Consider the following 26,621-nt stretch of genomic DNA (forward strand, 5'->3'; position numbering starts at 1 on the left):
TTCCTCCACTGCCTCTCCTTCCCAGGGTACTCCTAAAGGCCAGACAAGAGAAGCCAAAAATGATACTGATTGCACCAGACTAGCCACACCAGCACTGGTACCCAATCCTAAAGAGCTTGTCTCAAGGCCCAGCATGGATATTGCCTCAAACTTCTCACTTGCTGACCCAACAAAACAATCAGATCCTGCACAGCCAACTCAGGACCTTAAATCTGGCAGCATGGCGGATAATGTAGCCATTCAGAACACTCCTCTTTCAAAAGCTGTTATGGATGTTATCTTGGAGGCCAGGAGGCCCAGTACCAGAAAATCTTATGCAGAAAAATGGAAGAGATTCTGTGCTTGAAACCAGGAACAAGGCATTGACATGTATGTACCAAATATCCCTCAGATTTTACAATACCTAACTGAGATGCTGAACAAAGGCCTTTCCTTTTCATCAGTTAAGATTCATGCCTGTGCCATTTCAGCCCATTACAATACGGAATCACCTATTTTTTCTCATCCTTTAATAAGATAGTACCTCAGAGGGGCCAAAAACATCAGGCCTCCAAGGAGAGCAACAATTCCGGCATGAGACCTCAATTATTTCTTGGAAAAACTCACACTGCCTCCTTTTGAGCCAGCCGCAACAGCGGATATAAAATTCTTATCCTGGAAAACAGCTCTGCTCCTAGCAATAACCTCCACAAGACGAGTCTCGGAGTTACAAGCACTCATGGCTGTGGAACCTTTTATCATTTTTCATCCAGACAGGGTTTCTCTGAGGACAAACCCAACATTTATACCTAAGGTGGTGTCCAGTGTGGCCCTCAACCAAACCATTCACTTGCCTACCTTTTATCCAAACCCACAGAACAAGGGTGAGAAAATTCTGCATTCTTTGGACATAACGGGCAGCTATGCTTCTACTTGGACAGAACTAAAGCTTTCAGAAAGACTGAGCAACTTTTAGTGTCTTATGCTGCAGGATCACAAGGAAAGGCTATCTCAAAACAGACTATTTCTAAATGGATAGGCCATTGCATCCAATGTTCATCGTGTTACACTGCTGCAGTCATCACACTTGGGTTATCTGCCGTCAGGCGGTCCCGCAGTCGGCCTGAGTTCCAAAGTCTTGGTCCGGCATCGGTTGCTGTCGCTTCTTCCCTGACGTCAGTGTGACAGGGGTACAAAAGAGGCAGCCAACGCCATTTTCTTCAGTCTTTCTTGCCGCGCGGTGCCCGAAGCAGAAGCAGTTCGCAAGTGCCGATCGGCCGACTCCTGAGATTTTCAAATAGAATTTCAGACCGAAGTCTTCAATAAAGCCAAGTACCCCGTTGGGGAACGTTTTCTTGCCTCAGTCCGATGTCAGAAAAAGTTAATAATTGCATTTCTTGTGGGAAGCAAATACCTCATAAGGATTTTCATTCTTATTGTATCCCTTGCCTAGGCCCAGACCACGACGTCAAAGGTTGTCAGTTTTGTGCTAGGTTTAACAAACGAACTATTGATTTCGCCCAACATTATTTTGGTAGAAAATTTAATTATACCATGCCGTCGGAGCAACCGACGACCGGGATGCATAAAAAGTGCAAAGATAAGGACAGGCAGCTGAGACCCAAACCAGACACCGAGGCCTCTGCTAGCCCAGTCGCCTGTTCTCTGGTTTTCAGTGAGGCGCCTACACAGCCCCTGACGACCGCTGATTTAGAACCCTAGCCTGCATCCGACACCCAAGCGGAGAAAAGCAGGGCCTCCAGAGCCTTTATCTTTAGGCCCTTCTGACTCCATGGCTGATGGGGATTCCGGTGCAGTTGAAAGGCCGTCAGTTGCTGAAGGTGTCTTCAGACTGACTACACTTACTATTAAATCTTTTGCAAAACTGAAAACTCCATTAAAAGTAAGGAAGCCTGTACAGCAGTCTCCAGTGCAAGGCCCCATGCCTAAGAAACAGATGCTTAAGATGGCCGAAGACTTAATTACCCTAATCAGGGGTTCTCATCCCCCACCTGATAAAAGGCCTAGACAGGAGGAGGACTACGCTTCCTCTGACCAGGTTTCCATTTCCTCAGATTCTTCTGAGGAACAGGAGTACTCTTTTCCCCCTTATGAAGACTCTGATGCTGAAGAGTCTATTCCTTCAGCATCTTTCCCAGAAGACTGCTCTTTTGGGGAAACTTTACATACCATGAGGGAACATTTCCACTGGGAAGGCCAGGATTACTCTGATTCTAAGAAAAGGCTCCGAGAGTTCCTCTTACTACCCTGCACCAGCCGAACCAGACAGATACTACAGAGTCCCTGACTCACCTAAATTCCTATATAAAAGCTCTGTTGCTGACTCAGAAACCATTTCCCAGGGTCCCAAAGGGGTTAAGGCCTCTATTGCTAAAAATTCTGTACCGTCTGAAAGGGATTCTAGAGCACTAGACAGATGGGGAAAGAAAGTATATACCTCAGCTACTCTAGCTATGAGGGCCTTGAATTGCCAGTTTCACATGCTGAAATATCAACAATATTTGATGTCTCAATTAAAACAAAAAATACGCACTCATACAGAGCAGCCTGATTACAAGGAAATGCAAGATTTGTTGCATGCAGCAGAACAAGTGGGAAAACATACTTTGCAATGTGGATTTGATTCATTGGAAGATTCTTGCAGAGCAGCTGTAACAGGGTCTGTCATTCGTAGGCATGCTTGGTTAAAAGAACAAACTTTACCTGATCATGTTAAAGCAAAGTTATTGGATGCACCCTTACAGCAGGATGTTTTATTTGGTGTGAAAGCAGAAGAGGTTTTAAAGAAAATGGAGGATAAGGCAAAATCTATGCAGACGGTCAAGGATTTTTTTACAGGTCCAACCCCCTCGTTTCAGCAGAAATTGGCCAACCAAAAACTGGTCCTTTCCAACTTCTGACAGACCTCAGAGGGGCAAATACAGACGCCCAAGGGGCAGAGGTCAGCCACAAGGCTCTTACAAGCCATGACAATGGGGTGCCACAACCTAGAAAGGAGGAGAAGACAGGTCTCAAACTATCAGAAGACAATCACAATGACTTACCCCTCAGACTGCCAAGCAAATCACTCTTTGCAGCTCCCTTGGGAGGAAAACTTGCACTTTTTGCAGACAATTGGCACATCATCACAAAAGACAAATGGGTCCTAAATATTGTAACTCAAGGATACAGGTTCCACTTTCACACTTTACCAAGGATAAAAGGAATGCCAAACCTGCCATCAAATCAATGGGCAGAGGCTCAAAGACAAATTACAGCACTCATGGACATGAGAGCCATTCAACAGGTTCCTACACAGGAGCAAGGACAAGGATTTTACTCAAGACTCTTTCTGGTTCCCCGAAAGGACAAAGCCTGGAGACCCATTCTGGACCTTTCAATTCTAAACACCTACCTGGAAGTACCCAAATTCAAGATGCTCACACTACAGCAACTTCTTCCCATGCTGGGCAAGAAGGCTTGGCTAGTAACGTTGGACCTCAAGGAGGCATACCTGCATGTCCCTATCAGACAAAATTGCAGAAGATACCTCCGATTTATAGCAGGTACAACTCATTACCAATTCTCTGCACTGCCGTTTGGCTTATCTACTGTGCCCAGGGTCTTCACAAAATGCCTGGCACCAGTAATTGCATACTGCAGACAGAGGAATCCAAATATATCCATACCTGGATGACTGCCTTATTCAAGCAGACAGCAAGGACATTCTTTTAAAACATCTGGTGTTTGTAAAAAACCTACTAAGTTACCTAGGGTACACAGTAAACGAAAATAAGTCAAAACTAGTGCCCTCACAAGACATAATATTCCTGGGTGCCAGCTTAAATACAACGGCCCAGATGGCTTATCTCACACCAGACAAGCAAGGATAACTGACTCAATACTTCAAAATGATGGCAACAAAGACCCAACTCCCTGCAAGAAAAATTCTGCAGGCCTTGGGATTCATGGCATCTTGCATACTACTAATATCATATGCCAAACTGCATATGAGGAAATTACAATGGTACCTGAAAAGCGTATGGACTCAACACAGCCACAGCATGGAAACAATAATACCACTAATTCCCTGCTTTCAACAGGAGTTTCTATGGTGGGCTCAGGCATGTCACCTCAACAAGGGTCAGCCTTTCACCTTGCCCACAGCCAGGCAAACAATGACAACAGGTACATCGGATTACATCTGGGGAGCACACATGGCAGGACAGTGTATTCAGGGCAAATGGTCTGCAGATCAAATGCATCTCCACATCAATCAAAAAGAGATGCTAGCTGTATAAAATGCCCTAACAGCTTTCAAGGACCTCCTGCATCCAGGACAACTTCTAATCAAGACGGACAACACCACAGTGATATGGCACATAAACAAACAAGGGGGCACACATTCCTACCCCCTATGCAGGCAAGCAATGACCTTGTGGAACACAGCACTGACCTATCAAGTTCAACTACAAGCACAATTCCTGCCAGGAAAGAAAAATACATTGGCAGACAAACTAAGCAGAAATATCATGGATCCTCACGAGTGGAAACTAGACCCAGAAGTATTCACAGTGATAACTCAGAAATGGGGGAGCCCAGAACTAGATCTGTTTGCCTCCCCCCAAAACTACCAACTGCGAAAGTTTTGCACAAGGACATACCACACTCTAGCTTGGAAAGTGGACGCTCTCTCATTCAGTTGGAAAACACTAACAGTGTATGCCTTTCCTCCACTGCCTCTTCTGGCAAAGGTGCTGCTAAAAGCCAGATTAGAGAGGCCACAAATGATACTCATTGCTCCAGACTGGCCACGCCAGCACTGGTATCCAATATTAAGGAACATGGCTCAAGCCCCACCATGGATTTTTCCTCAAATTCCTCACCTGCTGACTCAGCAAACCAATCGGATTCTACACAGCCAGCTCAAGACTTTAAATCTGGCTGCATGGCAGATTACCTAAACAACCAGTCAGCACTTCTCTCTACAGCTGTTATGGATGTCATTCTGGAGGCCAGGAGACCCAGCACCAGGAAAACCTACTCAGACAAATGGAAAAGATTCTGCGCCTGGAACCAGGCTAAAGGCCAAAATCCTCTTGTCCCAAATATTCCTCAGATTTTGCAATATTTAACTGAGATGTTGCACAAAAGCCTTTCCTTTTCCTCTATAAAGATCCACGCTTAAGCTGTTTCAGCTCATTACAACACGGATCCTCCTATTTTTTCACATCCATTATTAAGAGAGTACCTCAGAGGGGCTAAGAACATAAGACCGTCACGAAGAGCACCAACACCAACTTGGGACCTCAATTTTGTTTTGGAAAAACTTACACTACCACCCTTTGAGCCAGCTTTTTCGGCTGATTTACAGTTTTTGTCATGGAAAACTGCCCTGCTGCTAGCAATAACTTCAGCACGAAGAGTCTCAGAGCTACAGGCCCTAATGGCAGTGGAGCCTTTCATCATTTTTCATCAAGACAGAGTCTCTTCATGCACTAACCCTTCCTTTATGCCAAATGTAGTATCTAGTGTGTCTCTAAACCAAACCATTCATTTACCCACCTTTTATCCAAACCCCCAGAATAAAGGGGAAAGGCTCCTACACTCTTTGGACATTCACAGGCAATTACGTTTCTACTTGGATAAAACAAAGGTTTTCAGAAAATCTGATCAGCTCTTTGTATCCTATGCTGCAGGATCTCAAGGAAAGCCTATATCAAAACAGACCATTTCAAAATGGATAGGACATTGTATCCGTTTCTGCTACACACACCATGGGAAACCTGTACCTGGTAACATTAGGCCTCATTCCACCAGGGCTACAGCAACATCAGCAGCCTTTCTCAGAGGGGTACCAACCAAGGATATTTTGGAAGCTGCAACTTGGAGTTCAGTGCACACCTTCACCTAGCACTACCATTTACCTCTATTCTCAAAAACCAGAGCTGGCTTTGCCACTGCAGTTTTGCAGGGCCTACTAGCTTCTCCAAACCCTGTTTAGTACCAACCGCCCAGCCTTAGCTTTGGGATTCAACCCAAGTGTGATGACTGCAGCAGTGTAACATGATGAACATAGTACAGTTTTGTACCTACCATAAATGTAGATGTTCGAGTGTTCACACTGCTGCAGTCCAGGTTACCCTCCCACCTTCCACTCTTTTTACCTGGGTTTTATCTATAGCTCCCTGTTTGTATCTCTAAGGTGTATTTCTATATGGTGTATTTGCTCACAGCTGTAGCTATTGTTTTCTACTTATGTAATTTACTTAGGATTATGTATTGCCTTCCTATTTGGGGGCACCTGACATCTGGGGCAAGAAAAACTGAAGAAAATGGCGTCGGCTGCCTCTTTTATACCCCTGTCGCACTGACGTCAGGGAAGAAGCGACAGCAACCGATGCCAGACCAAGACTTTGGATCTCGGGCCAACTGCGGGACTGCCTGATGGCAGATAACCCAAGTGTGATGACTGCAGCAGTGTGAACACTCGAACATCTACATTTATGGTAGGTAAAAAACTGTACTTTTCTGCTATTCTCAGCATGGCAAATCAGTGCCTAAGGGCATTAGGCCTCATTCTACCAGAGGAGCAGCAGCCTTCCTCAGAGGAGTACCAACCAAAGACATCTTAGAGGCTGCAACTTGGAGTTCAGTACACACTTTTACAAAGCACTACCACTTACCTCTTTACTCTAAATCCAGAGCAGGCTTTGCCACTGCAGTTCTACAAGGCCTCATAGCCTCTCCTAATCCTATTTAGCCCAGCCACCCATCCTCAGCTTTGGGATTCAACCCAAGAGTAATGCCTGCAACAGTGAAACACGATGAACATAGTACAGTTGTGTACCTACCGTAAATGTAGATGTTCGACTGTATTCACTGTTGCAGTCCAGGTTACCCTCCCACCGTCCCCCTTTCTTTTGCTGGGGTTTATCTGTACTTCTCTATTCTATACAACCTGTGTGGTGTATTTGCTTGTAGATAAAGGAAATGTTTTTTTACTGCATGTATGTTTATTGGCATAATATATTTAGCTTACCCTTTTGGGGGCACCTGACATCTGGGGCAAGAAAAACTGAAGGAAATGGCGTCAGCTGCATCTTTTATACCCCTGGCGCACTGACATCAGGGAAGAGGCGACAGCAACCGACGCCGGACCAGGACTTTGGAATTCAGGCCGACTGCGGGTAGCCTGCTAGCAGGATAACCCAAGAGTAATGACTGCAACAGTGAATACACTCGAACATCTACATTTATGGTAGGTACACAACTGTACTTTTTTTGTAGTGAAATTTAAAATATTAGTGTTTTGCTCAAAGGTGTATATCTATTTTCTTGAATTTATTGTTTAGTCATTGGTCTTAATTTTGCATTAATAGCTTGCATTTTTTTATTTAATACATTTTTGTGTTATATTCTTAATTGTCTAATTGCTTAATTGTTAATCATTTAGTGTATTTAAGGGAGGTGACTGCATTCAGTCAGTGTTCTGATGAAGTCCTGTTTATTCATTGTTACGGACGAAAGCACTCAAACTGAATAAAGAATTTTGTCTGTGCAACTTCAGCACTTCCTCTTCATTACAGTTTTTCTTGGTGTTTTTTGTTCTTGGTTACGATAACTGTATTAATGCTTTATCTTCATCAGTTCAGATAGTGGTACTTTTATCTCTGACTTGGTCCTTTGTTATTCAGACCTAGATTAGTTCTTTTGGTCATAGATTTTCCCACACTTAATTGCCATCCTGCATAATGCTGACTGTACATTTTGGTGTACATACTTTGTTTTATGATTGATACTGATATTGCTACTGTATGCAGTACAATTTGCTATTTATGATTATGCACTTTGCCTTATTTCTTTACATATTTGTAACTAGGGCATGACTGTAGAAGGGTCCTTGTGGCCCATCCACCTGTTTGTTCAAAGTAAATGAATAAAACAAAGAAAAAATGCAGCAATGACTTATATATATATGTGTGTGTACTTTTTTAGGACTTGGAAGGGGCTTTACTAGGTGAAAATTGGAACTTCTTGGAAGATTTAATTACTCGTTTGTTGCAAGGATGTTATCAACGCACCGATATCACGTAAGAAATGTATAATGTACTGTATTTTGTACCAGGTTTGCTTTATAAAGTGAGGTATTGAGTTAATGATAGAAATGAAGAATAGGTAAAAGTTAAAATGCTGAAAAGTGCTGTAGTCTTCTCAACTGTCAAAAGACCAACAAAAATGTGCAATGATATTGGGCAAATTGAAATTTTTCCAACAAACAAAAAAGTTTTGCAACATTTCTGATAATGTAAAACTTTTTATTTGGAAAAAACATCATGTTAAGTACTCAAATGTACTCAGATTGTGCAAACATAGGAACAAATGCACTTTATTCATCCCTTTGGTCAGGATAAAGAGTTAATAGAATGACATGTTTTTGCATGATCTTGTAGAAGCATACAACTCTTAATGTCTGGCATTGCTGACTGGCTGTAATTCTCAGTGATTTACCAGAAAATCAAAAATTTTAACTGAGAAAGGGTAAAAATATGAGGGAAAATAAGCAATATTTGCGAGATTATGGAACCCACAATGCAAGGTACCAGTCGTAAGAATGGTGTTGCTAAGAAGTATGATTTTCTGTAACAGGCTATAAAAAAGCATTTTTCTTTCTTTCTGTCTCTCTGTGGATCAGATCTCTTAGCTGAGCCATTTTTCTGGGTGCTTCCCAAATTTAAATCTTGAAATAGCCATCTTCACAAATTTAAATTTTTTTTCCTCAAACCCAGTTTTAATGTCTGCATTCTATCTGCAGCATGCATTAAATTTAATAGAAAGTGTTGTTCCTTATGCATTCAACACAAGCTGCTGCCAGGGAACAGAGCCAAAGGAGAGAGTAAGAAGTGCTGCCCTTACTGCATGTAATGCATTCAGTTGCTGTAGGTTCATAGAAAAGTACCAGGCTATCTGCCCTTGCAGGCCATTTCAAGCCTAGCCAATTTCCCTTTTGGTGTTTGAATTAACTTATCCCATTTGGTGTTAGATTGGCTTTACCCATCCCATAGTTGATATTACCTCCAGTGAAAATAACTGGGATCATACCATAGATAATTTGAGCGGACCCATGCATGGGAGAATTTAGGAGCTGCCTGTATCCATTGGTAGTACAGGGGGCAGTCCTGCTGTAATTTCCAAGTTGCTGTTAAATATGAACAAGAATAAGCTTTGTTTTAAGTGGATGGGGAGTCTTTTCCAGAGCAGTGGTATTCTGTTTGAGGAATACCTATCCCTTCAAACATTCTATGAATATTGCAGAAGAAGTTTAGATCCTAGACTGAGTATTTCTGATGCCATTTGACTTGCTGATATGCAATACGTCCTTCAGTATTGGGTCGAAGGATGCATTGTATGCCAGACACAGGTCACCTCTTAGCTGTCTGTAGGATACCAAGTATAGTGATATGGCTGTAAGGCAGCCAGTGTAGGACATATTGTTTAGGCCTTGTATCCTTTTAGAAAGGTATCTCTGTGGGTGTTCCGTTGTTGCATGTGTCTGGACAGATACATGCCAAGGGGGCATTATACTCAATAACTTGCCTAATGAGGGCTGAGTAACGGGGGGGGGCAATGACATCTATAGATCTAGTTAAAATCCCTTTGTTTATAAGCTTTGCAATATAGAAGGACTTTCTTACAACAATGGATACACCGTGTTGATCGAACATTAGGTCACTGTCCACATATGTTCCCAAATCCTGAACAACTGGGTCAACTCTCAGGGGTATATTATTAATGCGTTGGTTCCCCTGGAGTAGATTACCCAAAGGATACGGTAATGCATTTTTTGGCATTTAGTTTCAGACCATGCTTCTTGCACCAGATATTTATTTGGCACAAATCTTCCTGCAGGATAGCTAAGTCATTTAGGGATTCAATAACTGTCACCCCCCCCCATCCCTTCCATTCTGTATAACTTCGACCTGCAGGACACATCTAACCAAGTGGCTATACACTCCATACCTTCTTCTAGGTCACCCCTTTCTTTGGCCTTCCCCAGTAACGACAGTCAGCATGGACGCCTCCTGTCTACAGTGGTGGTGGTGGGGGCATTTCAAGGGGAGGATGGTCGAAGGAGTATGGATGCAAACAGGCCAGTCTTCACATTATTGTTTAGGAGACGACAGCAGTCCTGCTGGAGCAATTTCAGGACCTCTTTTCCCGTGGGGTGATCTTGATTGAAAGAGGCAGCATATTAGTGGTTTGGTACATAAATAAACAGGGAGGTATCAAATCCTACTTCCTTTGCATAGAGGCATTGAGGGTTTGGCAATGGGCATTGGATTCTCATTGCATTCTAGTAGCAATACACATTTTGGGGAGAGCAAACTGCCTATCTGATAAGCTGAGCAGAACTATTTTGTTGCCTCATGTGTGGTCTCTCAACTCGGCAGTGATTTAACAAGTTTTCAGTCACCAGTGCACAAACTGCTGTGATCTCTTTGCTCCTCCAGCCAACAAGAAATGCAGCAGGTACTTTGCCCTGTTATCCCCAGAGGGCTACCCTCCAAAAGTCACTCTGGTCTGTTAGTGCCTGACCTCCCCACCCCCATCGTTCTATCCCTAGATTCCTCCAGAAAGCAGTTTGATGCAGATTTACTGTAATTCTCTTGATTTCTTGTGGTCTAGGCAAGTCTGTTTTCCCCTGCTGAAGTCTGATGTTCATCGTGCATACAGCTGCAGTCATAACAGATGGGTTATCCTGCCATCAGGCGGGTCCTCGGTCGGCCAAATTCCAAAGTCTAGGTCCGGCGTCGGTTGTCGTCACTTCTTCCCTGACGTCAGTGCGGCAGGGGTATAAAAGAGCCAGCCGACGCCATCTTCTTCAGTCTTTCTTGCCGCGCGGTGCCCGAAGCAGAAGCAGTTCACAAGTGCCGGTCGGCCAGCTCCTGAGATTTACGAAAATATTTCAGCCGAAGTCTTCTTGAAAGCTAAGTACCCCGTTGGGGAAACTTTTCTTGCCTCAGACCGATGTCAGACAAAGTTAATAATTGCATTTCATGTGGGAAGCAAATACCGCATAAGGATTTCCACTCTTTCTGTATTCCTTGCTTAGGCCCAGACCACAACGTCTCGGCCTGCCGTTTTTGTGCTAGATTCAACAAACGCACTATTAAGCATCGGGCGGAGTTCGCCCTTCACTATTTTGGTAAAAAATTTAATTATATTATGTTGTCGGATACTCCGACTCCAGTTTTGAGTAAAAGACGCAAAGATAAGGACCGACATATGAGGTCCGCGACTTCTACTGACACCACGCTAAGGCCGACTACCGGTTCTCTGGTTCTCAGTGAGGCACCTACGCAGCCCCTGAGAACCGATGACACTTCATTACCAGTGTCTTCAGTACCCGAGGTCGCAGGCTCCTCGGTCCCCATTCCAACTACAGATACCGACGCCACTCTTGGCGGGGAAACTCAGAGTTTAAACAGGCCTGCCATTTCTCAAGGTGTCTTCAGGTCTTCCTCCTTCTCTATTAAAGCTTTCACAAAATCTAAAGCAGCCATAAAAACCAAAAAACAGGGACTTCAGACCCCCTCTCAAGGCCCCATGCCTAAAAAACAGATGCTCAAAATGGCTGTGGATTTGATTACTCTTATCAGGGGTTCTCAACCCCCCTCGGACAAAAGGCCCAGATTAGAGGAAGACTCCCCTTCCTCAGATCAAGCCTCTATTACCTCTGAACTTTCTGAGGACCAGGACTATATCTATTCTCCTTTTGAAGACTCTGATGCAGAGGAGTCTATTCCTCGTCTCCCCTGAGGACTACTCTTTTGGGGAAACCCTACATACTTTGAGGGAACACTTTCACTGGGAAGGCCAAGATTACTCATATTCCAAGAAAAGGCTCAGGGATTTTCTCTTGCTCCCCCAGCATAGGCCCCTGGCTATCCCTCCTGTTTTAGATATATTAGATGATGTGTACACAGAAGCCAGCCTCAACCCAGATTCTTTACCTCCAGCTCCTGTTAAACCAAACAGGTATTACCGAGTTCCTGATTCGCACCAGTTCCTATACAAAAACCATACTGCTGACCCAGAAACTATTTCACAGGGTCCCAAGGGAATTAAGGCCTCTACTGCTAAAAATCCATTACCTTCAGAGAGAGATTCCAGAGCTTTAGAAAGGTGGGGGAAAAAGGTGTGTACCTCGGCCACTTTAACCATGAGGGCATTAAACTGTCAGTTCCATATGTTAAAGTATCAACAGTTTTTGTTATCTCAGTTGAAAAGCAAAATGACACAACCAGAACAACCAGATTTAAAAGAGTTGCAGGATTTGTTGCATGGTGCAGAGCAAGTGGGTAAACATACCTTGCAGTGTGGTTTTGATGCTTTAGAGGCCTCATGTAGAGCTGCTGTTACAGGGTCTGTCATACGTAGACATGCTTGGTTCAAAGAGCAAGCCTTACCAGATCATGTCAAAGCTAAATTACTAGATGCACCTCTTCAAAAAGATGTATTGTTTGGTGTTAAAGCTGAGGAGGTACTGAAGAAAATGGAGGAAAAAGCGAGATCAATGCAAACAGTGAAAGATTTCCTGCAGGTACAACCTCCACGTTTCAGCAGAAACTGGCCTTCAAAAATTGGTCCTTTCCAGCCACGGACAGACCTCAAAGAGGCAGATACAGACGCCCGAGGGGTAGAGGGCAACCTCAAGGATCATTCAGAGCCAGACAATGGCAAGCACCAACCCCAAGAGGTGGAGAAGATAGATCACAGTCATTCAGAAAGCAGACACAATGACTTCCCCCTTTACCTGCCAAGCAAAGCTTTAATGGCAGCACCTTTGGGCGGAAAACTGGCATTATTCTCAAAAAATTGGCATATTGTCACAAAAGACAAATGGATTCTGGACATTATAGACAGAGGCTACAGATTCCACTTTCACACCCTTCCAAAAAATGAGAGGCATGCCAAACCTGCCACAAAATCAAAGGGCAGAGGCACAAAAACAAATTTCACCTCTCATGGACATGAAAGCTATTCAGGAGGTACCTGCAAAAGAACAAGGTCAAGGGTTTTATTCCAGACTATTCCTGGTACCAAGGAAAGACAAAGATTGGAGACCTATTTTAGACCTATCCATCCTAAACACATATTTACAGGTACCAAAATTCAAGATGCTCACATTACAGCAGCTTCTTCCCATGCTGGGCAAGGAGTCTTGGCTGGTAACATTGGACCTCAAGGAGGCATACCTGCATGTCCCTATCAGACAAGATTGCAGAAGATACCTCAGATTTCTTGCAGGTTCAACCCATTATCAATTCTCTGCATTGCCCTTTGGCTTATCTACTTCGCCCAGAGTGTTTACGAAATGCCTGGCATCAGTAATTGCCTTCTGCAGACTTCAAGGAATACAAATATACCCATATCTGGACGACTGCCTGATCCAAGTGGACAGCAAGGACATACTTCTGAAACACCTGGCGTTTGTAATAAAACTGTTGAACTTTCTGGGATACACAGTCAACAAAAAGAAATCAAAACTAATACCCTCTCAAAAAATAATTTTCCTGGGTGCCAGCTTGAATACAACCACCCAGATGGCCTACCTCACGCCAGACAAACAAGGGCAACTATCTCAATACTTCAGCAAAATGGCAACCTTCACCAGGCTGACTGCAAGGAAAGTCCCGCAGGCTCTGGGATTCATGGCATCTTGCATCCTTCTGATCCCATGTGCAAAGCTGCATATGAGGAAACTTCAGTGGTACCTAAAAAACTTATGGTCTCAACACAGCCACAGTTTGGAAACAATTATACCACTCATTCCATCTCTTCAAAAGGAATTTTTGTGGTGGGCTCAAGCATGCCAAAGAAACATAGGTCTCCCTTTCTGCGTACCTCAAGCAATTCAAATCATCACAACAGACGCCTCGGACTACGCCTGGGGGGCACACATGACAGATCAGTGCATTCAGGGAAAATGGTCCCAAAAAGAGAAGCACCTACACATCAACCAAAAGGAAATGCTAGCAGTGCAAAATGCTATTATGGCCTTCAAAGACCTACTGCATCCAGGCCAGCTATTGATAAGGACAGACAACACCACAGTGATGTGGTACATAAACAAACAGGGGGAACTCATTCATACCCCCTGTGCAGACTAGCCATGACCCTATGGAACACAGCTCTGGAATTGCAAATCCAACTTCAGGCACAATTCCTGCCAGGGAAGGAAAACACACTGGCAGACAGCCTAAGCAGAAATATGACAGATCCACACGAATGGAAGTTGCATCCTCAAGTTTTTGCAAAGATAACTCAGGCATGGGGACAGCCAGACATAGATCTCTTTGCTACCCACAGAAATTACCGATTGAAAAATTTTGTTCAAGGACCTATCATCCACAGGCCTGGAAAGTGGACGCACTTTCTTTCAATTGGACAGTGTTGACAGTCTATGCCTTTCCGCCTCTTCCTCTGCTGCCCAAAGTTCTGTTAAAAGCCAGAGCAGAGAGGCCGAAAATGATTCTCATTGCTCCAGATTGGCCAAGACAACACTGGTATCCGCTCCTGAAGAGCCTGACACATTCCCCACCATGGATCCTACCTCTAGTGCCTCTTCTGTTGTCCCAGCACAACTTCAAAACTCTTCACAGCCAGCTCAAAACCCTAAATCTAGCTGCATGGAGAATCTCTTGATTTCCCAACAGACCCTCCTCTCCAAGGAGGTGCAGGATGTAATCTTGGAGGCCAGAAGACCTTCTACTAGAAAAGCCTACTCCGCCAAATGGAAACGATTTTGTGCCTGGAATCAGAAAAAGGGCCAGAATCCTTGGGTAATAAATTTACCTCAAATTTTACAGTACCTAGCTGAGATGTTAAACAGTGGACTTTCCTTCTCCTCCATCAAAATCCACGCTTCAGCCATTTCTGCACAATACAACACAGATCCTCCTTTATTCTCTCATCCTCTCTTAAGACAGTTCCTCAGAGGGGCAAAGAATATAAAACCCCCAAGGAAACCACCAGTACCTGCTTGGGACCTCAACTTCATATTGGAAAAGCTGACCCTTCCTCCCTTTGAGCCAGCTGCTTCAACAGAACTACAATACTTGTCATGGAAAACAGCGTTTCTTCTGGCTATCACCTCAGCACGCAGGGTTTCGGAACTACAGGCCCTCATGGCTGTGCAACCTTTCATCATTTTCCATCAGGACAGAGTTTCCTTACGAACCAACCCTACCTTTATGCCAAAGGTAGTATCCAGTGTAACCTTGAATCAGACTATCCACTTACCTACCTTTTACCCTAACCCACAAAACAAAGGGGAAAGACTACTGCATTCCTTGGACATTCACAAACAACTTCATTATTATTTGGACAGGACAAAGCCATTCAGGAAATCCGAGCAACTCTTTGTGTCCTATGCTACAGGTGCTCAAGGAAAGGCCATCTCCAAACAGACAATCTCAAAATGGATAGCCCACTGCATACGCTTTTGTTACTCATTTCATGGAAAAGCTGTGCCTTCAAGCATCAGATCCCACTCCACAAGGGCCACAGCTACCTCTGCAGCTTTCCTCAGGGGGGTTCCTACCAAGGACATTTTGGAAGCAGCCACTTGGAGTTCAGTGCACACTTTCTCCAAACACTATCACCTTCCACTTTACTCTAAATCTAGAGCGGATTTGCCACAGCTGTCTTGCAGGGCATCCTTGCTCCTCCTAGTTCCACTTAGTGCCTGCCACCCCTACTTAGCTTTGGGATTCTTCCCATCTGTTATGACTGCAGCTGTATGCACGATGAACATAGTACAGTTTTGTACCTACCATAAATGTAGATGTTCAAGTGCTCATACAGCTGCAGTCCAGGTTTCCCCCCCCTCCATCCCCTCTTAGGACAGGCCTTATGACAAACACCTTCTCATACAACCTATTTGGGGTATTCTTTTATGGTGTATTTGCTTGCAACTACTGTTTTTTGATTATTCTATATTGCATGATTACATAAGTTTATGTTTTGCCTTCCTTCTGGGGGCACCTGACATCTGGGGCAAGAAAAACTGAAGAAGATGGCGTCGGCTGGCTCTTTTATACCCCTGCCGCACTGACGTCAGGGAAGAAGCGACGACAACCTACGCTGGACCTAGACTTTGGAATACTGCCGACCGAGGACCCGCCTGACGGCAGGATAACCCATCTGTTATGACTGCAGCTGTATGAACACTCGAACATCTACATTTATGGTAGGTACAAAACTGTACTTTCTGAAAGAATTTCTCTGGGTCTTGGATCCAAAACTGCATCTACTTTCCCATCTATCCAACCAGCCTCAGTCCAAATCTCCTGAGTCTCAGATCTCTGCATTTCACAAGCAGTGGTCCGTATCTTATTAACTTTCCAGAAACAGTCTACTCAGAAAATATGTAAGAGCAAATGGAAAGGATTTTCCATTTAGACATCTTCTCAGTATCTAGACCCCTTTTCTGCTCCAGTATCAGAGGATGTAATGTTGTCCTCGCCTTCATTCTTACAGTGATGGGTTCGGAGCTGATTCTTGGCTCTGACTCGGCCGAATACACAGCTGAAAGACTCAAACTTGGCTTGTGGCAAGTAGGTATCCCATAATGCAGTGGTGTAATTCCCCAGAACTCGTTTGCCACTTTACGAGGTTGGATGCGCTCATCTTGGCCATGGCAAAGTTGTGAAAAATGTTCTTCATATTTCTTTTTAGAACATGTAATCCTGTTCTATTTTATAATCAATAGCGTAGTATTTAGTAATATGTAAATTGTTGTGTTTTTTCTTGCTGTAGTTACATAGTTATAGCTTTATTCCCATTGGTGCTGCTTTTGGCCATTGTTTCGTAGGCCTAACTACACCTTTGTAGTGGTTGTTGTGTCTTGTCGTAGTTAATTAGTAGCTCGTTTAAGTTAGAGAGCTCTTCGCCCGTTTTAGTTAGAGGGCTTGTAGTTAGTGTGTTGTTTTGTGTGGGAAATAGGGACATTTGAGTTAGAGGCCCTATTTTACTCCCTTGTTGTCTGTCTCTTTCGTGTTTCCCGTAGTTAACTACTCAGTTTAGCTTAAGTAGTTCAGTAGTAAAATTTCTTGTTATTATACTGTGGTCTTATCTTTATCATGTCTAAAGACCCAAAAGAGAGGGAACATAAGCCTTCAGGCTTTAAAAAATGCCAGAAGTGTTCACAAAAAATGTCTATCACAGACGGTCATGTCATATGTGTGTATTGCCTTGGAGTAATTCATTTACAAGAGGATTGTACGATGTTATTCGTGTTTCACTGTTGCAATCATTACATTTGGGTAATCTGCTGGCAGGTTGCCCTCAGTCGGCCTGAATAACAAAGTCTTGGGTCCTGCGTCGGTTGCTGTCTCCTCTTCCATGACGTCAGGTCGTCAGGGGTATAAAACATGCAGCCGACGCCATTTTAATCAGTCTTTCTTGCCACGCGGTGCCCGAAGCAGAAGCAGTTCGCAAGTGCCAGTCGGCCGACTCCTGAAATTTTCATTTTCGAGTTTCAGAACAGAAGTCTTCAAACTAAAGCTAAGTACCCCGTTGGGGAAACTTTTTCTTTCTCCTTACCGATGTCAGTAAAAGTTAATAATTGCATTACTTGTGGGAAGCAAGTACCTCATAAGGATTTTCATTTGTACTTATTCCTTGCCTAGGCCCTGATCACAACGTGCCTTACTGTCTGTTTTGTGCTAAATTTAACCAACGCACTATTAAGTGTCAGTATATTTTTGCCTCTAAATATTTTGGTTCAAGATTTAACTACCCTGAAATGTCATCGGTTAGTAGTTCGACTACCGGAGTTCACAAAAAAACGCAAGGAAAAAGACAGAGACAGACCGTCGAGGTCCAAAACCGACGACGAAGCTTCTCCTAAGCCAGTCGCCGATTCGCCGGTACTCAGTGAGGCGCTTTCGCAGCCCCTGATACCCGCTACTTTTCAGTCTCAGGCCTCTACCGAGACCCATTCAGAGTCCGGTATGTCGCGAGATTTGCAAAGTATTGAACCCGCGGATGTCTCTCCCTTGGATGGTTACAGAGCCGCTGAGCAGACACTGGCTTCTGAGGATGTTTTCAGGCCTCAACATTTTTATATTAAACTGACGCCATCAATAAAAACAAGGTCGAAAACAACTTCTATGTCTAAAAAAATGACACATGAGCCACATGCTCAGGCCCCTATGCCTAAAAAACAAATGATCAAAATGGTTGAGGATTTAATTACCTTGATCAGGGACCCCCCCCCCCCCACCCTGCTAAGAGGCCTAGGCAAGGCACTGACTATGAATCTTCAAATCAGGTTTCCATTTCTTCTGATTCCTCTTCTGATCAGGAATTTTCTATCCCACCTTATGAGGATTCTGATGCAGAGGAATCCATTCCATCTGCATCTCCTCCTGAGGATTACTCTTTTGGAGAGACGTTGCATACTTTAAGGGAACATTTTCACTGGAAGAGTCAGGACTTCTCTGAATAAATTGTTGATGTGTTCTCGGAATCAAGCATGGCTCCTGATTCCCTGCCTCCGGCTCCTAGTAAGCCAGACAGATATTACAGAGTTCCTGACTCCCACAAATTTCTTTTCAAAAATCCTGCTCCTGATCCTGAGACTATTTCTCAGGGTCCCAAGGGTGTTAAGGCTTCTACAGCCAAAAAGCCTACCCCTTCTGATAGAGATTCCAGGGCGCTGGATAGATGGGGTAAGAAGGTTTATACGTCTGCAACCTTGGCAATCAGGGCTTTAAACTGCCAGTTTCATATGCTTAAATATCAACAGCATGTTATGGGCTTACTGAAACAGAAAATGATGTTGATTTCTGATTGTGTGGAAAATAAAGAGTTACAGGATTTATTGCATTCAGCAGAAAGTACAATTTTGTACCTACCATAAATGTAGATGTTCGAGTGCTCATACAGCTGCAGTCATTACAGATGGGTTATCCTGCCTTCAGGCGGGTCCTCGGTCGGCCGAATTCCAAAGTCTAGGTCCAGCGTCGGTTGTCGTCGCTTCTTCCCTGACGTCAGTGCGGCAGGGGTACATAAGAGGCAGCCAACGCCATTTTCTTCAGTTTTTCTTGCCCCAGATGTCAAGTGCCCCCAGAAGGAAGGCAAAACATAATGTTATGCAAACATGCAATATAGAATAATCAAAAAACAGTAGTTGCAAGCAAATACTCCATAAGAGAATACCCCAAAAAGGTTGTATGATAAGGTGTTTGTCATAAGGCCTGTCCTAAGAGGGGACAGAGGGGGGGTAACCTGGACTGCAGCTGTATGAGCACTCGAACATCTACATTTATGGTAGGTACAAAACTGTACTATGTTCATCTTGCATACAGCTGCAGTCATTACAGATGGGAAGAATCCCAAAGCTAAGTAAGGGTGGTAGACACTAAGTGGAACTAGGAGGAGCGAGGATGCCCTGCAAGACTGCTGTGGCAAAACCCGCTCCAGATTTAGAGTATAGTGGAAGGTGATAGTGCTTGGAGAAAGTGTGCACTGAACTCCAAGTGGCTGCTTCCAAAATGTCCTTGGTAGGGACCCCCCTGAGGAAAGCTGCAGAGGTAGCTGTGGCCCTGGTGGAGTGGGATCTGATGCATGCAGGCACAGTTTTTCCATGAATTGAGTAACAAAAGCGTATGCAGTGGGCTATCCATTTTGAAATTGTCTGTTTGGAAATAGCCTTTCCTTGAGCACCTGTAGTATAGGACACAAAGAGTTGCTCAGATTTCTTGAATGGCTTTGTCCTGTCTAAATAATAACGAAGTTGTCTGTGAATGTCCAAGGAATGTAGTAGTCTTTCCCCTTTGTTTTGTGGATTTGGATAAAAGGTAGGTAAGTGGATAGTCTGATTCAAAGCTACACTGGATACTACCTTTGGCATAAAGGTAGGGTTGGTTCGTAAGGAAACTCTGTCCTGCTGGAAAATGATGAATGGTTGCACAGCCATGAGGGCCTGTAGCTCCGAAACCCTGCGTGCTGAGGTGATAGCCAGAAGAAAGGCTGTTTTCCATGACAAGTACTGTAGTTCTGTTGAAGAAGCTGGCTCAAAGGGAGGAAAGGTCAGCTTTTCCAATACGAAGTTGAGGTCCCAAGCAGGGACTGGTGGTTTCCTTGGGGGTTTTATATTTTTTGCCCCTCTGAGGAACTGCATTAAGAGAGGATGTGAGAATAAAGGAGGATCTGTGTTGTATTGTGCAGAAATGGCTGAAGCGTGGATCTTGATGGAGGAGAAGGAAAGTCCACTATTTAACATCTCAGCTAGGTACTGTAAAATTTGAGGTATATTTATTACCCAAGGATTCTGGCCCTTTTCTTGATTCCAGGCACAAAATCGTTTCCATTTGGCGTAGTAGGCTTTTCTAGTAGAAGGTCTTCTGGCCTCTAAGATGACATCCTGCACCTCCTTGGAGAGTAGAGTCTGTTGGGAAATCAAGGAATTCTCCATGCAGCTAGATTTAGGGTTTTGAGCTGGCTGTGAAGAGTTTTGTAGTTGTGCTGGGACAACAGAAGAGGGACTAGAGGTAGGATCCATGGTGGGGAATGTGTCAGGCTCTTCAGGAGCGGATACCAGTGTTGTCTTGGCCAGTCTGGAGCAATGAGAATCATTTGCGGCCTCTCTGCTCTGGCTTTTAAGAGAACTTTGGGCAGTAGAGGAAGAGGCGGGAAGGCATAAACTGTCAATGTTGTCCAATTGAAAGAGAGTGCGTCCACTTTCCAGGTCTGTGGATGATAGGTCCTTGAATAAAATTTTTTCAACTGGTAATTTTTGTGGGTAGCAAAAAGATCTGTCTGGCTGTCCCCATGCCTGAGTTATCTTTGTGAAAACTTGAGGATGCAACTTCCATTCGTGTGGATCTGTCATATTTCTGCTTAGGTTGTCTTGTCTGCCAGTGTGTTTTCCTTCCCTGGCAGGAATTGTGCCTGTAGTTGAATTTGCAATTCCAGTGCTGTGTTCCATAGGGTCATGGCTTGCCTGCACAGGGGGTATGAATGAGTTCCCCCCTGTTTGTTTATGTACCACATCACTGTGGTGTTGTCTGTCCTTATCAATAGCTGGCCTGGATGCAGTAGGTCTTTGAAGGTCATAATAGCATTTTGCACGGCTAGCATTTCCTTTTGGTTGATGTGTAGGTGCTTCTCTTTTTGGGACCATTTTCCCTGAATGCACTGATCTGCCATGTCTGCTCCCCAGGCGTAGTCTGAGGCGTCTGTTGTGATGATTTGAGTTGCTTGAGGTACACAGAAAGGGAGACCTGTGTTTCTTTGGCATGCTTGAGCCCATCACAAAAATTCCTTTTGAAGGCATGGAATGAGTGGTATAATTGTGGCTGTGTTGAGACCATAAGTTTTTTAGGTACCATTGAAGCTTCCTCATATGCAGCTTTGCACATGGGATTAGTAGGATGCAAGATGCCATGAATCCCAGAGCCTGCAGGACTTTCCTTGCAGTTAGCCTGGTGAAGGTTGCCATTTTGCTGAAGTATTGAGACAGTTGCCCTTGTTTGTCTGGTGTGAGGTAGGCCATCTGGGTGGTTGTATTCAAGCTGGCACCCAGGAAAATTATTTGTTGAGAGGGTATTAGTTTTGATTTCTTTTTGTTGACTGTGTATCCCAGGAAGTTTAACAGTTTTATTACAAACGCCAGGTGCTGCAATAGTATGTCCTTGCTGTCCGCTTGGATCAGGCAGTCGTCCAGATATGGGTAGATTTGTATTCCTTGTAGTCTGCAGAAGGTGATTACTGATGCCAGGCATTTCGTAAACACCCTGGGCGCAGTAGATAAGCCAAAGGGCAATGCAGAGAATTGGTAATGGGTTGAACCTGCAAGAAATCTGAGGTATCTTCTGCAATCTTGTCTGATAGGGACATGCAGATATGCCTCCTTGAGGTCCAATGTTACCAGCCAAGACTCCTTGCCCAGCATGGGAAGAAGCTGCTGTAATGTGAGCATCTTGAATTTTGGCACCTGTAGATATGTGTTTAAGATGGATAGGTCTAAGATAGGTCTCCAATCTTTGTCTTTCCTTGGTACCAGGAATAGTCTGGAATAAAACCCTTGACCTTGTTCTTTTGCAGGTACCTCTTGAATCGCTTTCATGTCCATGAGAGCGGAAGTTTGTTTTTGTGCCTCTGCCCTTTGATTTTGTGGCAGGTTTGGCATGCCTCTCATTTTTGGAAGGGTGTGAAAGTGGAACCTGTAGCCTCTGTCTATAATGTCCAGAATCCATTTGTCTTTTGTAACAATATGCCAATTTTTTTGAGAATAATGCCAGTTTTCCGCCCAAAGGTGCTGCCATTAAAGCTTTGCTTGGCAGGTGTAGGGGGAAGTCATTGTGTCTGTTTTCTAAATGACTGTGATCTATCTTCTCCACCTCTTGGGGTTGGTGCTTGCCACTGTCTGGCTCTGTAAGATCCTTGAGGTTGCCCTCTACCCCTTGGGCGTCTGTATCTGCCCCTTTGAGGTCTGTCCGTGGCTGGAAAGGGCCAATTTTTTGAAGGCCAGTTTCTGCTGAAACGTGGAGGTTGTACCTGCAGGAAATCTTTCACTGTTTGCATTGATTTCGCTTTTTCCTCCATTTTCTTTAGTACCTCCTCAGCTTTAACACCAAACAATACATCCTTTTGAAGAGGTGCATCTAATAATTTAGCTTTGACATGATCTGGTAAGGTTTGCTCTTTGAGCCAAGCATGCCTACGTATAACAGACCCCGTAACAGCAGCTCTACATGAGGCCTCTAAGGCATCAAAACCACACTGCAAGGTATGTTTACCCACTTGCTCTGCACCATGCAACAAATCCTGCAACTCTTTCAAATCTGGTTGTTCTGGTTGTATCATTTTGCTTTTCAACTGAGATAACAAAAACTGTTGATACTTTAACATATGGAATTGACAGTTTAATGCCCTCATGGTTAAAGTGGCCGAGGTATACACCTTTTTCCCCCACCTTTCTAATGCTCAGGAATCTCTCTCTGAAGGTAATGGGTTTTTAGCAGTAGAGGCCGTAATTCCCTTGGGACCCTGTGAAATAGTTTCTGGGTCAGCAGTATGGCTTTTATATAGGAACTGGTGAGAATCAGGAACCCGGTAATACCTGTCTGGTTTAACAGGAGCTGGAGGTAAAGAATCTGGATTAAGGCTGGCTTCTGTGTACACATCATCCAAAATATCTAAAACAGGAGGGATAGCCAGGGGCCTATGCTGGGGGAGCAGTAGAAATTCCCTGAGGCTTTTCTTGGAATCTGAGTAATCTTGGCCTTCCCAGTGAAAGTGTTCCCTCAATGAATGCAGTGTTTCCCCAAAAGAGTAGTCCTCAGGGGAGGAGACCGAGGGAATAGACTCCTCAGCATCAGAGTCTTCGAAAGGGGAATAGGCGTAATCCTGGTCCTCAGAGTGTTCTGAGGTAATAGAAGCTTGATCTGAGGAAGGATAGTCTTCCTCTAATCTGGGTCTTTTGTCAGAGGGGGGTTGAGAACCACTGATAAGAGTAATCAAATCCTCAACTATTTTAAGCATCTGCTTTTTTGGCATGGGGCCGTGAGAGGAGGTCTGAGGACCTTGTTTTTTGGTTTTCATGGCTGCTTTAGATTTAGTGAAAGATTTAATAGAGAAGGAGGAAGGCCTGAAGACGCTTTGAGAAATGGCAGGCCTGTCTAAATTCTGAGTTTCCCCGCCAAGAGTGGCGTCGGTATCTCCAGTAGGAATGGGGACCGAGGAGCCTGCGACCTGGGGTACTGTAGTCACCTGTAATGTAATGTCATCGGTACTCAGGAGCTGCGTAGGCGCCTCATTGGGAACCGGAGAACCGGTAGTTGGCCTAAGCGTGGTCTCAGTAGTCGGTGCGGACCTCGGATGTCGGTCCTTATCTTTGCGTCTTTTGCTCAAAACTGGAGTCGGAGTATCCGACGACATGATATAATTAAATTTTTTGCCAAAATAATGAAGGGCGAACTCTGCCCAGTGCTTAATAGTGCGCTTGTTGAATCTAGCACAAAAACGGCAGGCCGAGACGTCGTGGTCTGGGCCTAAGCAAGGTATTCAGAAAGAGTGGAAATCCTTATGCGGTATTTGCTTCCCACATGAAATGCAATTATTAACTTTGTCTGACATCGGTCTGAGGCAAGAAAAGTTTCTCCAACGGGGTACTTAGCTTTCAAGAAGACTTCGGCTGAAATACTTTCGTAAATCTCAGGAGCTGGCCGACCGGCACTTGCAAACTGCTTCTGCTTCGGGCACCGCGCGGCAAGAAAGACTGGAGAAAATGGCGTCGGCTGCCTCTTATGTACCCCTGCCGCACTGACGTCAGGGAAGAAGCGACGACAACCGACGCCGGACCTATACTTTGGAATTCGGCCGACCGAGGACCCGCCTTATGGCAGGATAACCCATCTGTAATGACTGCAGCTGTATGCACGATGAACATCAGGTTGGAAAGCATACTTTGCAATTTGGTTTTGATTCCTTGGAGGCCTCCTGTAGGGCCGCCGTTACTGGATCTGTGATAAGAAAGCATGCCTGGCTCAAGGAGCAAAATCTGCCTGATCATGTTAAAGCTAAATTGTTGGATGCCCCTTTGCAGCATGATACTCTGTTTGGTAATAAGGCAGAAGAGGTTTTAAAGAAAATGGAAGACAAAGCTAAATCTCTGCAAACTGTAAAAGATTTCTTGCAAGTGCAGCCACCCAGGTTCAGTAGGCACTGGCCTACTAAAAATTGGTCCTTTCCTGTGTCCAGCAGAGCCACTCAGGGCAAACCCAGGCACTCAAAAGGATCCAGATATCAATCACAGGGATCTTACAGGTCAAAGCAATGGGGTGCCTCCACCTCCAAATCTGGAGGCAACAAAGCACGACCCTACAGGAAGCAGTCTCAACGACTTTCCTCTACCATCTCCAAGCATTTACCTTTTGGCAGCCCCCTTGGGGGGAAAACTAGCACTTCTTGCTCAAAATTGGCAGTTAATTACCTAGGACAAGTGGGTATTAAACATAGTATCCCAGGGGTACAGATTTCATTTCCATACTTTGCCAGTTCCAAACGGATGGCCGGATCTGCCTCAAAACCAGTGGGCTGAGGCCCAGAAACAAGTAATGTCCCTCATGGATATGGGGGCTATTCAACCGGTACCAGAAAGGGAAAAAGGACGGATTTTATTCAAGACTTTTCTTGGTACCCAAAAAAGACAATTCATGGCGTCCAATACTGGACTTATCGATTCTGAACACGTTCCTGAACATTCCAAAATTCAAAATGTTGACTTTACAACAGCTACTACCTATGCTAGGCAAGAATGCTTGGTTAGTAACTCTAGACTTAAGAGGCATACATGCATATCCCAATAAGGGAATCTTGCGGAAGATACCTCCGCTTCAAAGCAGGTTTTTTGCATTACCAATTCTCTGCACTGCCCTTTGCTCCCAGGATCTTTACAAAGTGCCTAGCACCAGTAATTGCATTCTGCAGACAAAGAAATATTCAAATTTATCCTTATCTGGACAATTGTCTCATTCAGGCAGAGGACAAGGACACTCTTCTTCAACATCTGGCGTTTGTAAAAAGGCTTCTAGCATGCCTTGGGTACACCATAAACAAAAAGAAATCACAACTGGTACCCTCTCATATAATTACATTCCTGGGTGCAAGCTTGAATACAGCTGCCCAAATGGCTTACCTCATGCCAGACAAACAAATACAATTGACAACATACTTCAAACAAATGGCAACAAAAACCCAGTTATCTGCAAGACAAATTCTGCAGGCTTTGGGGTTCATGGCATCCTGCATTCTACTAATTCCATATGCGAGACTGCATATGAGGAAACTTCAATGGTACCTAAAAAATTTATGGAGTCAACATTGTTACAGCCTGGAAACAATGATTCCTCTTATTCCCTGCCTACAACAGGAGTTTCTTTGGTGGGCAGAGGCACGTCACCAAAACAAGGGACTGTCATTCACTCTACCCCCTGCCACCCAAACCCTAACTACAGATGCATCAGACTATGCTTGGGGGGCCCACCTGGCAGGGAGATGCATTCAGGGCAAATGGAGCCCAAACCAAATGCATCCGCATATCAACCAGAAAGAAATACTAGCTGTTCAGAATGCTCTGGCAGCCTTCAAGGACTTACTTCATCCAGGACAGCTACTGATAAAGACGGACAACACCACAGTTATGTGGTACATAAGCAGGGGGGTACACATTCCTACCGCCTTTGCAGACTTGCCATGGCCTTGTGGAACACTGCCTTGACTTACCAAATACATCTTCAAGCTCAATTCCTGCCAGGAAAGCAAAATATTCTGGCAGACGACCTAAGCAGAAATCTTATGGACCCGCGTGAATGGAAACTGGATCCACAAGTCTTCAGCATGTTAACACAGAAATAGGGAAGCCCAGACATAGATCTGTTTGCCTCTCCCCAAAACTATCAATGGGACAAATTCTGCACAAGAACTCATCACAAAAAAGCATGTAAAGTGAATGCTCTATCCTTCAGCTGGAAAAACCTATCAGTCTATGCCTTTCCCCCTCTGCCTCTACTCTCCAAGGTCTTACTAAAAGTCAGACAGGAAAAATCAAAAATGATTCTAATTGC

The 26,621-nt window shown here is 44.3% G+C and overlaps 1 protein-coding gene across 2 annotated transcripts in view; it reads left to right on the forward strand.

The window, feature by feature from the left end:
• LOC122791676 (cat eye syndrome critical region protein 2 homolog) overlaps window positions 1–26,621 on the forward strand; it is an 874,492-nt gene that overhangs the window by 283,970 nt on the left and 563,901 nt on the right. For both annotated transcript variants that reach the window (XM_044059524.1, XR_006363185.1), the window contains one exon: window positions 7,978–8,072. In XM_044059524.1, coding sequence (XP_043915459.1) covers window positions 7,978–8,072 — 95 coding nt within the window. The remainder of the gene's footprint in view (window positions 1–7,977; window positions 8,073–26,621) is intronic.

This window comes from Protopterus annectens, chromosome 17.part0 (genome assembly GCF_019279795.1).
Source record: "Protopterus annectens isolate FY-2018-M chromosome 17.part0, PAN1.0, whole genome shotgun sequence".
In the NCBI taxonomy this organism is placed as follows: Eukaryota; Metazoa; Chordata; order Ceratodontiformes; family Protopteridae; genus Protopterus; species Protopterus annectens.